Source organism: Synchiropus splendidus, chromosome 17, assembly GCF_027744825.2.
Source record: "Synchiropus splendidus isolate RoL2022-P1 chromosome 17, RoL_Sspl_1.0, whole genome shotgun sequence".
Lineage (NCBI taxonomy): Eukaryota > Metazoa > Chordata > Actinopteri > Syngnathiformes > Callionymidae > Synchiropus > Synchiropus splendidus.
In genome coordinates, this window is record NC_071350.1 from 18,658,203 (window position 1) to 18,674,643 (window position 16,441).

At 50.2% G+C, this 16,441-nt stretch overlaps 3 protein-coding genes across 3 annotated transcripts; all 3 read left to right on the forward strand.

Moving 5' to 3' along the window:
* The first annotated feature begins 331 nt into the window (after nucleotides 1-331).
* LOC128748103 (G protein-activated inward rectifier potassium channel 3-like) lies at nucleotides 332-4,453 on the forward strand. Its single transcript, XM_053846498.1, has 4 exons — nucleotides 332-524; nucleotides 1,795-1,921; nucleotides 1,985-3,176; nucleotides 3,330-4,453. The coding sequence occupies exons 2-4, from the start codon at nucleotides 1,871-1,873 to the stop codon at nucleotides 3,530-3,532; spliced, it is 1,446 nt and encodes a 481-aa protein (XP_053702473.1). The 5' UTR covers nucleotides 332-524; nucleotides 1,795-1,870; the 3' UTR covers nucleotides 3,533-4,453.
* Nucleotides 4,454-4,886: 433 nt separating this feature from the next.
* On the forward strand, nucleotides 4,887-11,777 carry pom121 (POM121 transmembrane nucleoporin). Its single transcript, XM_053847329.1, has 13 exons — nucleotides 4,887-5,447; nucleotides 5,817-6,023; nucleotides 6,140-6,301; nucleotides 6,380-6,460; nucleotides 6,538-6,709; nucleotides 6,779-6,861; nucleotides 6,929-7,008; nucleotides 7,081-7,202; nucleotides 7,330-7,429; nucleotides 7,713-7,979; nucleotides 8,091-9,947; nucleotides 10,550-10,645; nucleotides 10,890-11,777. Exons 1-13 carry the CDS (start codon nucleotides 4,888-4,890, stop codon nucleotides 10,988-10,990), a joined length of 3,888 nt encoding a protein of 1,295 aa, XP_053703304.1. The 5' UTR covers nucleotide 4,887; the 3' UTR covers nucleotides 10,991-11,777.
* Nucleotides 11,778-12,092: 315 nt separating this feature from the next.
* Nucleotides 12,093-15,853, forward strand: tbl2 (transducin beta like 2). The gene is made up of 7 exons (XM_053847619.1): nucleotides 12,093-12,278; nucleotides 12,819-12,940; nucleotides 13,020-13,204; nucleotides 13,277-13,428; nucleotides 14,009-14,135; nucleotides 14,785-14,937; nucleotides 15,061-15,853. Exons 1-7 carry the CDS (start codon nucleotides 12,158-12,160, stop codon nucleotides 15,518-15,520), a joined length of 1,320 nt encoding a protein of 439 aa, XP_053703594.1. The 5' UTR covers nucleotides 12,093-12,157; the 3' UTR covers nucleotides 15,521-15,853.
* The last annotated feature ends 588 nt before the right edge of the window (nucleotides 15,854-16,441 follow it).

The window sequence follows — 16,441 nt, forward strand, 5'->3', positions numbered from 1 at the left end:
CAGTTTTCATGGCCTGCCCTGACCCTTGTGGGGTCCCACGGGGCTCAATATTGGGCCCTGTCCCTGTCATTACCCAGCTGAGATTGTGAAGCCAACAATTCACCAGAGACTTTTGAAGATTGAATGTGTATTTGTGTCTTCATTGTGAGGAGTTCATGTTGCAGGTGGAGAATTCATGCTCTGTGAAACTAACCTCTGAGACCGCCAACCACTTCATGCTAAAATTAGCCTTTGAAGACGGAAAGAAAGACTCTTGTTTCCTGTGAAACGAGTGCCAGTTATACCCGTCTCTGTGTTCTACCTTGTGTGACTCAGTTCAACACCACTGATCGCATGCTATTGTGAAGTTATTACGACTTGATGCAGTACTTACCAAAGAGCAGCAGAGAGTGACTCCTAAGCAGGTCAGTAACACATGGGTGGAGGAAGAACAGCTGGACCTTCTCAGCAGTCGCATCCTTTATTAAAAGACGGAGCACATCTGGCAGCAGCTGCGTTCATCTGTTGAGAAGAGCGGCACAGAGGTATGTTTCTTTTTCCATTTTAATGGCTTCAATTACATTGGTGGGCTCTTACTTGTGAAAAAAAAAAGTGCTTTCAGAAAAATAATGTGTTCTAGTGGTCTTTCATGGAGAGAGCAAGTGCGATCATTTTTAATGGTCATGGTTTATGCCATTCACTATTTATCCCTACTTTTGAACATATTCTCTTAGTCAAGTTTTTTTTGGGTTGATGATTTTGATGATCTATATTCATACAAAAACAATATTTATAGCATACAGCAGCAAATAATTTCAAACCTGTTTCCTTTCCTTGACGTGATGCTTTTCTCACAAATAAATTCGAGACTACTGAGCTTTTATTCATCCCATGATGGGGAAATTGAACTGGTCACAGCAGCAAACATTAAAAACATTAAAGACAAATGCTAACATTAAAGATGTACGTGAAGTAACATAGAGCAGCCACATATTGCATGATTCATGACAACATGCATGAAAATGCTGTTGAAAAATAATATAAAATGAAATGGACAAATATTATGACAAAATAATAAATAGACTACAGAATTTGAGTCTTGATTCATAAGCACACTTTATATAGAGGACGCAACAATGCAGAGAGTGAGTTAAATAATGGGTGAATAAAGGACCATCAGATTAGATTAGATGCTGGTTGTTGTTACGGCAGCTGAGCAACATTAAAGACAGAACACACAAAAGAAAGCAACAACACAGTCAGAATCAATGCAGAATCAAAGACACCAGCAAAATAAACAATGGGAAGATGAAGCAATGACCAAAAAAATACAACAATAATGTGCAGGAAATGGCCAGCAATGACAGTGAGTCCAGTCGTGGTCCACCACTGTGCTGCCTGACGGCAGTGAGCAGGAGGGAACTCATGCAGTGAGGGTGGACAAGTCTGTCTGTGCAGGTGCTGCTCAGTGAAAGAGCACTGACCGACAAAGTTTCAACAAGAGCTGAGGAGATGGTGCAGAAACCTGATCACATCTGGACAACGCTCTCTAAGCCCCCTGACAGTTACATTTAATGACCATTGGAAATCCACTCTGTCTTGGCATTCCTCAGATTAAATCCAAGGATTTACTGATAATCCCCGCCAGTGTAATTCATCACAGGGGACTGGTCAGCCAACTTCCAGGGACGAAGACGTGTGCTCCACTGAAAACCCGGAGCCAGATCCGAGCTCATGGAGCGTGATCTTTCTTGCACAGAGCGGTGTTGTCATGTTTAAACCCTCGGGGATGATCTCTTCTGTGATGTGCAACAGAGCGAAGCTACAAAAGAGTCGGACCTTCCTCCGAGCGGAATCTCGCCAGAACACCAGACCCCCGACACTGACCCTCATGGCTAAACATCAGCCACCACCCCTTCAGCTGGTCGCGACCCTGCCCGGCGTAAGTGTGAGAGCTTCCATTAAAACTCCTCTGAGGCTGAACTTTCTTGTGTTACCTCTCCAGGAATCCCAGGAACTCTCTGACAGGCCCAGCAAGATGGTCTCCAAGAAGGCCTTTTTCATGAAAAATCTGAGCTACTCGGAATGCCCAACGTTTTCCACTTCCCAGGAGGTCCCCCCTCCCCAGACCCCCAACCTGTCCTCAGCGCTGACCAGGCCAGGTCCAGCTCAGCCTAGTCCAGAAGCCACGTCCCTGGAAACCATCGAGGAAGCTCCCAAACCTCGCGGCTCTCGATCCAGCAGGAAGCTGAAGCACTTCGCCTCCAAATGGCATTCACGAGTCTCAGTCAGCGGCGGCAGCGACCCTGTCCCCGCTGCTGAGAAGATGCCTCTCTCCAGAACTCACAAGAAGCGATGCAAACTGCTGGGTGATGAAAACTCGCTGCACATTACGGTTGGCAACCGACGCCAGCGATACGTGGCCAAGGATGGCAAGTGCCAGGTCAACCTGGGTCCTATAGCCGACAAAAGCCGCTTTCTCTCAGATATTTTCACCACCTTAGTTGACCTGAAGTACCGCTGGTTCCTTCTGGTCTTTACAATGTGCTACATTCTCACCTGGGTGATCTTTGGCGGGATCTACTTCCTGGGTGCCTGGTTGAGGGACGACATTGCTCACGTGCACGACCAACAATGGCCGGCCTGTTACCAGAACGTGGACAGTTTTTTGTCGGCTCTTCTGCTGTCTCTCGAGAGCCAGAGGACCATCGGGTACGGCTCCAGGATGGTGACGGCCAACTGCCCCGAAGGCACCGTGCTGCTGATGGTCCAGTCCATCCTGGGCTCCATCATCGATGCCCTGATGGTCGGCTGCATGTTCGTCAAGATCTCGCGGCCACAGCAGCGAGCGCAGACCTTGATCTTCAGCAAACACTGCGTGATCTGCGAGCGGGACGGCCGGCTGTGCATGCTGTTCCGCATCGGTGACCTGCGGGAGAGCCACATGGTGGACGCCAAGATACGAGCCAAGCTCATCCGGTCCAGGCAGACCAAGGAGGGGGAATTCATCCCACTGGAGCAGTCAGAGATCAACCTGGGCTACGATACCGGAGGAGACCGGCTGCTGCTGGTGGAACCCCAGACCATTACGCACGTCATCAACGAGAGCAGCCCCTTCTGGGAGGTGGGAGCAGAGCGCTTGACGCGGGAGTCTTTCGAGATCATTGTCATCCTTGAAGGCATCGTGGAGGCTTCAGGTACTTCTTCTTCTTCCATAGATAAACTTAAAGCTGTCATAAGGAGCTTCTTTAAGATGGAACCTTCTTGACTGTGGTGACTCTCAACCGTCATCTGGTCAGTCCACTTCAGTTTAGCATCACGATGCTTTTGTGACTGTGATTCTTTTCAAGGCATGACGTGCCAGGCCAGGACGTCGTACACCGAAGACGAGATCCTGTGGGGCCATCGCTTCGAGTCCTGCATATCCCTGGAGAAGGGCGCCTTCCGTGTGGACTACAGTGCATTCGACAAAACCTTTGAAGTTCAAATGTCCAAGCTCAGCGAGAGGGACAGAATGAGAAACGGAGCTTTAGAAGACAACCTGACAAAGTAGTCGTCACAGTAGATGACTTCAATACTTCGCTGGTGACGGATCTATTGTTGTGTAATGTAATGACACGCTCATTCAATAGCAGGGTCAAAGGTCACAGTGAAACCCTACCACCCCTTTCTCACGACCTCTCAACCTGCTGTGACTGAAGAAACCAGAAGCTTTCCAGAGTCAGAAGCTCCTCATCTGACCATGAGCCAATGGGAATTGGATTTCACCCAACTATCATCTTTTTTTAAATGTTTTATTGGAAGATATGACATGTGACAATTACAATGTCAGACCACTGTAAAATACCAATATTCATGACTCAGGTCACTGATGGAAGGCAAATACAAAACAGAAAGTTTTTTTAAACTGAAATACAGCAAAATACAAACATATATTACTTAAAAATAAATAAAATAATAACAATGATAATAATAAATAAAGTATAATAATGACTGAGTAAATAATGGGGAGCTAGTGTTGGAAATGGAAAGGGGAATGATAGTTTCACACATCAACAGCAATGAAATCTAAATCTCTGACCTCAGGACTAAGTGTGAGTGGAGGAGTCGAGTGAACTGAAACAAGGAAGAAAAGGTTGCTTTTTACTGAAAAACTTGTTTCCCTCTTCATTAAAGACATGGTGTCTGTCGGCCAGTGAGTACTAGATGGAGGCTTGGTGGACTCACGGTGAAGAGAAAGATAGAAGAAGTAAAGAATGAAAATGGTCAAATGTATGTAAATGGCTTTGGATTTCCTGGAAGACCAAATATAGCAGAGGTGAGATTCCAAGTGTCACGGAGAAACGACACATGTGAGGTATTGCACATCACAGAGGCCAGACATGGGCTGGAGGCTTCCACAACTGTCCCAGCTGTTGACACCTCAAGTACGTACACAAGCCGACCAGTGCCCAGGCAAATCTTGGAGCACTGACAGGAGGACGACATTTGTTTTAACATGTTTTTTTTGTGTGCGTGTGTATATATCAGTACACATTGTTGTATTCAACCAAGCGTTTCTCTGTCTCTGAAATAACTGTGTAACTAAGAGAGAAGAAATAAACAGTCGACCGTCCAAAGGCCATGCACTATGTAACATACCTCCTCCGATAGACAGTCAAATAGACCACACTCGGTCTGTTTCGAAGACCCCTCCTAAATGACATCGTACTCTTGTCACTGTCCAAGACTTTCACGCACTTTGAATTGGTTAGTGACTCCAACAGTGATCCACACTCATTGCCATGCCGTTTCTCGCTCGGTTTAGTACGTCGTCCCTATCAGTGACGATGGGTGGCGCTAGTGCGCCCAACATCGCTCAGTTAGCGTCGAAGAAGTCGCATTATCAGACGCGTTGCATGATGGGATATGAGATTCCTCCGGCGGCGCGCTGCCGCCATGACACCTAGACTGAAATATTTTGTGCTCCTTTTTACCCTGAGCCTTTTCCTCTTAGCTCTTATTTACATCCCGACCTTCATCTACATAACATTAATCGTGATAGTTACATATTACGTGGCACGCGCGGCGCCGCTTCCCGCCAGTTTGGGCCTCAATCTTCAGGCTGGACTTCGCATCGGGGCCGCTTTCAGGCACTGGCTTCGCGGCCAACGAGTGACAGACGTGTCGGTGCCTGCGAGGAGCAGAGCCAGGAGTCGAGGCGTTCATCCCGAGCTCCAGCCAGAAGGGCTCCTGCGACAAAGACTAGTCGACCCTGGAGCGAGTTACAGGGAAGCGTCGCCGAGCAAATCGCTGCTTTTCAGCCCGAGGGATTTCCTCATGGGGAGTTACATCGGGAAGGCTGAGAGCCCCACTGCGGACGCGGGGAGGCCGAGAGTGGTTCGGAACCCCCGGGAACAACTGAGAGAACGGCTGGCCAGACCGAACCATGCTGTTGTTACGCCGAACCGGAGACTGTCGTTTGCGGGGTATGAGCGCCCATCAAAACAACACTTGTGTCCAAGTTAGTGGTAAAGGTGGTGGATGGGTCTGTTTAATGGGAAATACTGTTTGAAATACAACTTAAAACAAGGCGTTTTAAGTTCCTATCTGTCTTGACAAATGAAGCGATGAGCCCATGTTTAAAGGTAACATCCATATGCCGTCTACAGGATGATGGAAATCTAAAGTGGTACCTAACGTTGATTTGTCTGCTACATGTTTCAAATTCTATTTACAGCTGACTTGTGCAGTTCATGAAGTTGTTAAAAATAATGATTTAAATTGGCAGCTCTCTCGGTTTCCTTCAGACTCACGCACTCTCATGATCTTGTCTGACCACGGTTTCCTGTATGTAGGGAAACGCCGGGCGCCATGGGAAGGTTTACAATCGCACCGCAGCGACACTACCCAGTTCAGCAGTCGGGGACCCCGGCAGTGGGGGTGCTTCCTCCTGTCAAGTGGGACAACTTCAAGAAGAAGTGTGTCCTCAGCCCTCGGAACTCACAAAGTCCTCGTGGTCACATCTCTGTGAGGATTGCCAGGCCCGAGCAAAAAATTCCCAGGTTGGTTTGTTCACATTCATCCGACCTGTGGAATGCAACATGGTTGATCGTATAGATGTGTCTTAATACGATTTTGTTTAGCTGGATGTTATTCAAACATTTTTTTACTCCTGTAGTTTCGAGCAGCTGAGTAGCCCTGGCTTCCCCGGAACAGCGGTCGATCCTTGCTCCAGAGAAAGTGTTCTCAAGGTGCTGAAGGAAAGTCGCAAGCGTCAGGTGGAGGTGGACGACGAGGGTGAAGATAGAAGTTTCATGGCTGAGCAGAAACGCAAAAGAACGTAAGTTGCTGCTCTAGTTCAGTTCTGGCACTTGATGTGTTGACAAAAAATGATCATAAATTCCGTTGGTTGTTCCAGGCGAAATGAGAGTGGCGGGAGTGCGCAGTCTGCTTTCGAGCCGCGCCTGCCCAATGGAACGCCGTCTCAGCTGGTGCCCAAGTAAGTCGGCACTTGCGTCTTTGACTGACGATGCGACAGGTTTTTATATATGTGGCGTGTTGTTTGTCTAACTCAAGACCAGGAAGCCTGAAAAGAGGAGCGACTCTCGGGGCTGAGGAGTCCATCACAAAAAGGTCTCGCACGTCCTCCATCAGCTCGGTCAGTGGAGTCCATGGCCGCAGAGCGTCCGCCAGCACCACAAGGAACGCCATTTTCAGCTCCTACAGCTCCTCCAAAGGCTTCTTCCAGGTTTGACTCTACTGCTTTATGGTTATGTTTTTAAAAATGAACTTATTGACCCGCGTCCTTCATTTTAAGAAACCATCAGCACCAAGTTCACCGATGTCAACCCCCGGATCGTCCCGCTGTCAAACACCAGAGGGAGTGGCCAAAAGACCTAGGTCAGTGCCTGAAGTGGTCCCGATGTCTCCGGCAGCACTTTTTAAACATTAATGTTTATGTCTCCAGAGAGGACAACTTTCCTTCTCCGAGTTTGTCATCGACTGTCAGGGCAGAGAAGACAACCTCAGAAAGGCCTGCTGCCACCTGTACGTCTCTCTAGATGAGTTGAATCTATAATCTGCATCTGAATTCATTTCTTTGATGGTGCGCTGTTGCAGCTAAAGTGACTCCACCTCCTAAAATCCCCATCACCACGACGCCGGACTCAACTGGCAGTGGTGGAAAGCGAAAGCGCAAGATCCAGCTTGTTTCCGTCAACAGAGACGACCCCATCTACATGGTAACACAAGGCTCGACGTAAACATTTATGTTTGCGTTTTGGGCCTTTCATGCTAAAGTATCTTCTGAGAAGTTTCCAGAGTGTTTGGCTGCAGTCCTTCAGTCTCATTTCTGCTCTGTGTTTGCAGCCCCCACCTCCGGAAGTGGGCTTCAAAGTCACAGCAAAAGACCTGGATGATGAGAAGAAAGCTGCCTTCAGCAAGATCCAGAAGATTCTGGAGGAGGCTGGTGAGTTAAGGCTGAAAACGTCATTGTCATTTTCACCGAATCACACCCTGAAAGTCTGGTGGTGAAGTGTATTCAGTGTGTAGTTTTATGTGTATTTGTTTGGCCGACGCTGATCATGCTGAATGTTAGCTGCCATGCATGTGTTGTGGGATGTCAGCGGCTCACTCTCTGTTGGAGCTTTTCCACAGAGATATTGAGCCATTCTGGTGCAGGAATGTCAGGGAGCTAATATTGCGTGTAATGTTTGAGTGGCTCCTGACCGTCTGTCCATCTCCTCCTCTAGTCCCGGAGCCAGAGAAGTCGGTCGCCTCGTCCGGGGCAGCAGCCACCTCCTCCATCACGGCGCCATCAGCCACTCCGACACTCAGCAGCCTTTTGGCTGCTCCTCTCCCCACAGCCACCAAGGCTGCCATCCCAGTCATTAATGTGGACCCCAGTCCGAGCAACAGCGGCGCCACTGCGCCCGTGGCCCCCAATCCTCTTCTGGAGGCTCTGAAAATGAAGAGCAGCACTTCCTCCACCTCCACCTCTGCTGCCATTACCACCACAGGTATCAACCTTCTCTGGTTCTAGTGTTTTGAAACAGACAATCACTCTATGACCTTTGGACCTTCACGTGATGCAGCAGTGTGATTTAAATTGTTTTTTTTTCCCTTTTCAGTTTCCTCAGTCAACCCCCCCATCAGCACAAACCCCCCGGTCTCTTCGGCTGCTCCGCAGCTCTCCACAGCCTCCCAGTCCTCAGCCTTCACCCAAGTGCTGGCCCAGTTCTCCAAGCCTCCCAGCAGCTCCGCGAACACAGAAGGGCCGAGTCTGCTCGGCCTGAGCAGCAGTGCCACCTCCGCACCTGCCGCCGCTCCGGCCAGCAGCTCCGGCTCGGTCGGCAACACCCTGCCGACCTCCGGGTTCAAGCCCATTTTCTCTGTGGCGACCACCTCCAGTGCATCCACACCTGAGAACAAAACTATCCAAAGCATCAAGCCGATTTTTCCCAGTTCTACCCCCGGAGCAGGCTTCAGCTCACCGGCATCCATGGCCTCCAGTAACCCCCCAACTGCAGTGTCTTCAAGTAGCACTTCGATATTTGGTTCAGCAACAAGCAACAGCACAAGTGGGCCGTCATTGTTTCCTTCCATGACCCCCGCCACCACTGCTCCCACCAACAACCCTGCCACCACCACAGATGCAGCACCAGCCAAGTCCCTCTTTGGATGCTTTGGTGCTGCGACAACCACCAGCTCTGTCTTACCACAGGCGCCCACTGGAGGGAGCTCTTTTCAGTTTGGAGCCGCTAACCCTGTCACCACCTCAAGCAATAGCACGTTCTCTTTCGGGGCCTCACAACCACAGCAGCCAAAATTGGAAGCTCCGGCCTCCACCGCGCTCAAGTTCGGGGCGTCTGGAAATGCTGCTGCTGCCACTGCTACCGTCACGACAACGTCCAGCAATACCACCTTCTCTTTTGGTGTCATACCGCAACCCAAGGCTGAAGCTCCCTCGGCAGGAAGCACGTTCCAGTTCGGAGGGTCCACTGCTGCTCCTGCCGCCACCTCCTCCACCACCACTAACAACACCTTCACGTTCGGAGCCTCTCAGCCACCGAAGGCTGACGCCGCCGCCGCTGGGAGCACGTTTCAGTTTGGAGCTGTCGCGGCTCCTGCTGCCACCACAGCGGCGCCCAGCAATAGCACCTTCAGTTTTGGGGGAAAACAGCCAGAGCAGCCGGCGGCTCCGGCTCAGAATGCCTTTGCTTTCGGGCAGACAGCCCCTAGTCAGAACAGCAACACCTCTTCCTTTGGTGGCTTTGGGATGTCGGGCACCGCGGCCACCTCTGCACCGCCCACCACAGCCACCAACAGCAACAGCACCTTCACATTTGGGGCGACGAAGGCGGAGCCGTCGCAAGCGTCCACTCAGAACGTCTTCGGTTTCGGCCAGAGTTTAACCAACACGACCACGGCGTCGTTTGGAGCTTTCGCGATGTCCAACGCTGCTGCCGCCACCACCACCACCACCGCTGCCACTCCAGCAAACACTCAGACACCTTTCGCCTTTGGGAAGTCGTCTTTCGAGGCGCCCGCTGCTCAGTCCTCCTTCAACTCAGTCGCTGCAGCACCTCAGCCATTCGCCTTCGGAGCATCGGCCGCACCCGCCAACAACACGGCCCCGACCCCTTTCAATTTCGGAGCACCTGCTGCCTCCACGGCGCCGACCTTTGGCACCCCGGCCAAGCCGGCGTTCGGCAGCGGATCCAATGTTTTTGCATTCGGCAGCAACGCGGCTCCCTCGACGGCCCCCGGCTTCGCCGCAGCACCGGCACAGACTCAGAGCTCCTCCTCAGGCACCTTCACGTTCGGCGCCGCTGCTCCTCCACAGCCGCCCGCCGCTCAGCAACCTTCTACTGGGTTCAACTTTGGCGCCAGCCTGCCAGTCTCGCAGTTCGGCTCTCCTGTGGTTAATAACGCGGCGCCCCAGATGGGAGGCTTCAACTTCGGTGCTGCTGACAAACCAGCTTTCGGTGAGACACCTTTTCTTTCCCTGTGTCAGGAGAGTATCACCTGCACAGCCGGGTGATTGGATACTTAAATGGCAGAGGTGAATTGTGCGGACGAAGCGCAGCTTTTTATTGAGGCAGTGATCTTTTTACAGACCAACAGCATGATGTTTAACCAGGAACCTTCCAATGCTTTACTTATAACACTGCTCACATACATTTCCAGCTACCAGCTGGGGGCGCTCTTCTCAGAGTCTGCGACTGCGTCGGTGAAACTGGCGGCTCTGGTAGTAAAGAAGCTGGTATCATTGAAGCTTCACTCACGACACTGGCTTTTTGCTCTGTGTCTGTAGTGTTTGTGGTACTGCCAGAGTATTAAACAAAGTTGAGATGAAGATGGAGTGTTGAGGAGAGGTGTGGAAGGAAGAGGGGAACCATGAAGAGAACAGTAGAGGGGCAGAATCGTGAGGCAGGAGGTGGAGGAGGCTAGTGGCGGGGCCAGGCACATAGAAGTATGGCGCCCCCTGCAGACAGTTAGACTGCAGTAGAAGAATGTCTATCAAACAAGAGACTTATAGCTTTACTGTCGGAGTATTTGTTGTTGACAGCTGCTGCTTTACCTACAGGAGCCTCAACCCCGGCGTTTGGGCACAACACTGCTGCTCCGAGTCCTTTTGGAACTCCAGGGACTCCGGTTCAAGGCTTCAGTCCTGCTCCCTTTGGTATGAAAGCAGCTTCACTTTCTGGCTCAAGTTTGGTCTCTTGGTTTTCCTCTTATTTTAATCTATCATGAGGTGGTTCGGATTTGTGTGCACATCCTTTTACCTTTCTACAAACGTACTGACCACTGCAGGCGACCGGAGGCCGTGTGTCAAAGGAGACATGCCTGAACTCTGTGACGTCCTGTTGAGCTGTGGCCTGATCGACATGCTTCAGAAGCCTCATGTTCATGTCTCTGCTCCCCAGGTCAGGCAGGGACTCCTTCCTTCTCCATTGGGACCGGCTCCAAACCCGCCGGCACGAGGCAGCGCCTGCAGGCGCGGCGGCAGCACAACAGGAAGAAGTAATGCGCGGCGTTAAGACTCTCTGGAGCGCCTGTGGATGGTGCCGTTTCGGCGCCCGAGCCAGACCTCCCCAGACCAGACCTCACCCCCCTGCCTCCGGTCGCGCTCGCCGAGTCACACTGACGACACCAGCGAAGGAATGTAGCAGTCCGGCGACTGAATCTTACCAAGACTGATACTTGAAGAGAGAAGAAGAGACAAATTCTGATCCTGAACAAAAGCATATCCAAAGTCCTTTCTTTTTTCTTTACAGTTCACGGACACTCCCGTCGGTTGGTCGGTTGGTCTTAAGAAAAACGTTGAGATGGAGCCTTCTGCTCCGACATTTATTTTTTTACGTGCGCTCACTGGTTTGTATGTTCCGGCGTGTTTGAGGACGCTGCATCTGACGTGCGAGCAGACTGAGGTACACAACTGTGCAGTGTAAATGGAAGACGACTTAAATTATTTTTTTAATTGGCTGCCTGACCGTGTAAATAACTGCTGTGCGCGTCCGACTTTGTTATCATAGCTGAAGTTAGTGACTGTGTTTTTACTCTTCGTGATTGTAAACATTCCCAAAGCCCCGCCTTTTGTTGTTGTTTTCTTACAGCGTTGCCAACACTCGACACGACACGGTTGGTTCAAGGTTCAGGTTTTAAGTCTGAAAAAATCCACACTTGTGAGAGCTTTTTTTCTTCTGAGTTGGTGTGTGCCAAAATACCTCTGTTCTCCTGGGCACTGAACCCATGTACACCCATGTTTGAGTCCAAGTTCCTTTTAGATTTTCATCTACTGTTTATATATCAGAATAAATAGATAAAGTAATGGTCTTTGTGTGTTGTTTTGACTGGTGTCTCAGTCTAAACTCTGGGATGAAATCACCGCTGGGGAGCCTTTCTGTGTCGCGCCAGCCGTCTCTGCAACTGATGATCACCGTTGCCCTCTATTGCAGCTTTATCCTCAAACACAGTAGGTGTAGGCAGGTGAATCAGCGTAAGAGCTGAAACAAATGTATCGAAACATTTGACATGCATACAACGACAACATCTGCAGGTAGTGCCAGGAATTCTAAACGCAACACCCCGCCAGAGCGGCAGGGGGCGCCCTTTAAAGGGCTGGAATGAGTTGACGAGGCTCCCGGTGGCGGATCGAAGGTGGTGGAACGGACGTGGCAGGGCATTTCTGGAGATGGAGGCAGCCGCTCTGGTCGCGTTGACCCTGATCCTGGGAGCGCTGGTGCTTCTGGTGGCTCTGGCCGTCGGACGGAGGAAGGAGGAGATTCGAGCGGAGCAGACGGCGGAGTTTGCCGGTAAGAACCGCGAAGCTCACGGCGTGGCTCCGGAGAGAGCGTCCGCTTTTGGGGTCGAAAATTGAAGTACAACATTTCAACGACTGGGTGATTGTTGGCGTCATGTCAAATAAATATAGTGAGAGAAAGTTTCGGACTTCAGTCTGCTGCAGTTGACCAATCACAGAGCGTTTTGTTGACCACCCAATGAGATGACGCCTCTCTGGCCACCGTGCGCCTATTAATGATTTACACATAGACTTTCATTCGATCTGTCCTGGCCATTTGAAGCTCCTGCGTGCGATAACGCTCACGCTTCACGAGCATCACACAGCACTTCTAGTTTGTGGCTTAGATCGCGTCCAGATAAAGCGATCAAGGAGGAAGCCTTGTCCACACCCTTACACAACAGTTGCAACTGTAGAAAGTGACACATCACTCTGCACCACCTCTGCAAACTGCCCTGGGTTTCTCATCGTGTTTTAAAAGTACATTATTATTGGCAGTGAATGTATTCAGGAGGTGAGCTTTCTTGTTGTGATGACTGTGTTTGCTTCGCAGCGAACGACGGTGCTGCCAAGGCTTCAGCCACAAAGAAACACAAGCAGGAGAAGCAGCGCGGCAGGAGAGAAAAGGCCGCTCAACACACGTTCAGTCATCCTCTGTTGGCAGGGTCGCTCAAGGTGAACCTGCGGCCCGACCCTCCCGAGGCACGAGCCCGTGTCACGGCTTCCTCACTCCCTGCCCCTCTCTGTCCCGCAGAGCCACAGCGGGAATGTGACCTCTCTGGACTTCAGCAGTAACGGGAAGTACCTGGCGTCCTGCGCGGACGACCGCACCGTCCGGATCTGGAGCACCAAGGACTTCCTGGATCGAGACCACAAGTGTCTGCGGGCAAACGTGGAGCTGGATCACGCCACTCTGGTCAGCTTCAGCCCAGACTCCAGGTGGCTGCGCTGACGCTCCTGTGATGGTTGGTGCCCGCGTGTTTGACTCCCTAACTTTCTCGGTGGCTGCAGGGCCTTCATCGCTTGGCTCGCCAATGGAGACACCATTCGCGTCTTCAAGATGAGCAAGAAGGACGACGGCACCATGGGCTTCAAAGCCGCTCCGGAAGATTTTCCTCAGAAACACAAGGCCACTGTCATCAACCTCTGCATCGCTGAGACAGGTGAAGGCTGCGGCAGTGACCCGCCTCTCCCTGTGCTCCGCTCGCACACGTTCACGCCACAAATCCCTCCAGTATCAGACTCAGGATGACAAGAATGAGTCATATGGTGATGGGACAGTACAAATGGCGCCATCTACTGTTGCAAAACAAGAAATCTTTGCAACTTTTTTTGTCACACAACTTACTCTTGATTTTCTGTATTGTATATATTGATGAATCTTTGCAAACAAACCAGAACCTGGAATACTCTTTTTAATTTTAATTTTTTAGCTTAATATTTTAACTCCAATTACTATAGGTTTCTGACTCAGGAGCGATTCCAGTTGCTTGCAAGTGTCATTTCCCACTGACGCTGGTGTCTTTAGAGTTTAGAGCGGCCTGAGCTCAGTGCTCTTATCCTCCTGATTTTTGTTTGTTGACATTAAACGTAGCCTGTTGTGTCTCGCACACAACCCTGAGAGCTTCATTCAAAACTGAGCCTGATTTGCTGCAGCTGGCTGATACTGTGGGCCAAACACCAGCCGTTTCTTTAGCCTCTTTACGGCCTAAACTGAACTGATGTGGACCCTTTCTGTCCCAGGCAAGTTCATCATGAGCGCCTCCGCTGACACCAGCATCCACATCTGGGACCTGAAGGGAGAAATCCTGGCCTCCATCAACACCAACCAGATGAGCAACTCCTTCGCTGCCGTCTCCCCCTGTGGCCGGTGAGTGAAGCACTACTGTTTATTGAATGGCTGGTTGACTTGTAAGCAGGCTTTTAGCCTGGAGGACGCCCTGAACTGCAGAACAATGAGAGAGAAAATGGACGCCCAGTATTTCTCAGCAGGACACCCTGAATTTTAGTGCCGGTATAACGTCCTGCTCGTAGTGTCATCACGCTGGTTTCCATGAAAACAGTGTTTCCACCCAGTAATTTCACATAATATGATAGAAATTTGCTGTTTTTCAACCCTTTTACAGCCGTAGCTCGGCCATCGCGGGCGCCATATTTGTTAACCGGCGTAGTCTTGCGGTTATCCTCGCTCGCGGCATAGATGCGCTGTGATTGGTGGCGTGTCTGTCGCAGGTGACAGGAGGAACCTGCAGTTAAGTTCCACAGTTTAAGCAAACGTTTACAAAACTAAGTCATAGCTTTCTAATCGGAGGAGGATTTTGGCGTTTCTTTTGGCACGAAGCTCCTCCCGCAGCACACAGCCCTTGGCAAATGCGAGGAAAATTGCTTAACAGGGATCAAAATCCATGTGTCCTCCTAGCTAAAAGCCTTGCTGTGAGATACGTGTGCAGCTCCTTCACTCACATGGACACATGAAAACAAGATCCAGTGGAAGTGACCCGTCGACCTCTTGTCCACAGGTTTGTGGGGTCCGCAGGTTTCACTCCGGACGTGAAAGTTTGGGAAGTGTGTTTCACCAAGAGCGGAGAGTTCAAGGAGGTGATGCGAGCGTTTGACCTGAAGGGCCACCAGGCGGGCGTCCACGCCTTTGCCTTCTCCAACGACTCCAACAGGTGAGGAGGGCAGGGTTTGAACCTGAAGGATGGGTGACTGTGTGAATGATGTCATCGCTGGAGTCTAGAAATAGATGGCTCACATGACTGCGCTTGTGTGACGTGTCCCCCTCACCTCTACAGAATGGTGTCAGTCTCCAAAGATGGCACGTGGAAGCTATGGAACACGGATGTGGAGTACAAAAAGCAGCAGGACCCGTACCTGCTGAAGACCGTGCCCTGCAGCACGTCGGAGGGCAGCCGCATCGCCCTGTCCCCTGACGGCAGGGTGGTGGCCCTCAGCAGCGGCAGCAACATCGCCATGTACAGCGCCGTCAGCGGCCAGCTGGAGGAGGAGATGCTCGCCGTCCACAGCGAGGACATCACCGACCTCAAGTTTGACATTAACGGCCGCTTCTTGGTCAGCTGCGGCGACAAGGCCATCCGAGTCTTTCACAACGCTCCGGGTTACCGGGCCGCCATCGCCGACATGCAGGACATGCTGAAGAAGTCCAAGAACGAGGGAGTCAGACAGAGACTGCAGCAGCAGATCGACGACGCACAGAGTTCGCTGGACAAGGTGCTGGCTGTGAACGGAAAATGAAGCTCACCCGACCCACTCCCTCTGCTGTTTTAATAAAGACCTTTTTTATGCTGAACTACTTTGCTTTATTTTTTCTGGCTGTTGCTTCACTGTGGAGAAGACTTCCTCTCGCTTCAAGGATGAACGCTGCTCTAACTTCAGCTGGTGATGCATCTGGAGGGTTGTCAACAAAGGAAACCAAATACGTTCATGGACTTAGTCACGGTAGTCGACTTAATTTAATTTTTTTAACCACTCGTTGGAAGTGTTTGATAATACTTCTGCATGGTGCCTTGTTGTCGACCATTTCTTTTAGTTCTAGATGTCCAGACAGACCTTGTAATCTGATGCATTTAGCCTGAATCTCACCGTTTCCCCAAAGATTAGTTCAACCAGAATCATAAACAACTTTATTTCCAGGGTCAGTGAGGACGCCAAAGACTATGAAAGTGCTTTGGAACTACATGCAATAATGAACTAATAACTAACTAATAAATAAATTAAAACAAAATGGAGAGGTTCCGAGAGTTTTTAGACTGCTAAGCTCTAAGTTGCTAGAACAGCTCTGAGAGCAACCCTAAACATGCACTCAACTCTGATCATTCATTGATCGTGAACAGCCTTTGTTGTTTATTTTATTTTATTTTTTATTGTCAGCACTTTACTCCAAAACACTTGACCATGGCAATAAATTCTGATTCTGATTCTGAAGGTTTCAAACGTTCTGTTCTGGTTTCATTGAAGGACCGGTTTGTGTAACATCTAAACACTATTAAACTCTCTCCATTGTGGAACAAATAAACGAGTATCTTAAAAATAATAATCCTATAACGGCAACATCACGCCCTTTTTTAATGACCACGAAATAAAAAAAACGTTATTTTGCTGTCCCACTGATTTTAAATAAAGATTATTAAAAAAAAAATGTTTTAAAAAAAAAGT

Coding starts and splice junctions, on each gene's coding strand:
- LOC128748103 (XM_053846498.1), top strand. CDS start 1,871: ATGGCTAAACATCAGCCACCACCCCTTCAGCTGGTCGCGACCCTGCCC. Junction 1,922..1,984: donor TGGTCGCGACCCTGCCCGGC/GTAAGTGTGAGA, acceptor TTACCTCTCCAG/GAATCCCAGGAACTCTCTGA. Junction 3,177..3,329: donor AGGCATCGTGGAGGCTTCAG/GTACTTCTTCTT, acceptor ATTCTTTTCAAG/GCATGACGTGCCAGGCCAGG.
- tbl2 (XM_053847619.1), top strand. CDS start 12,158: ATGGAGGCAGCCGCTCTGGTCGCGTTGACCCTGATCCTGGGAGCGCTG. Junction 12,941..13,019: donor TGTTGGCAGGGTCGCTCAAG/GTGAACCTGCGG, acceptor TCTGTCCCGCAG/AGCCACAGCGGGAATGTGAC. Junction 13,429..14,008: donor CCTCTGCATCGCTGAGACAG/GTGAAGGCTGCG, acceptor TTTCTGTCCCAG/GCAAGTTCATCATGAGCGCC.
- pom121 (XM_053847329.1), top strand. CDS start 4,888: ATGAGATTCCTCCGGCGGCGCGCTGCCGCCATGACACCTAGACTGAAA. Junction 6,862..6,928: donor GGAGTGGCCAAAAGACCTAG/GTCAGTGCCTGA, acceptor TTATGTCTCCAG/AGAGGACAACTTTCCTTCTC. Junction 7,980..8,090: donor TGCTGCCATTACCACCACAG/GTATCAACCTTC, acceptor TTCCCTTTTCAG/TTTCCTCAGTCAACCCCCCC.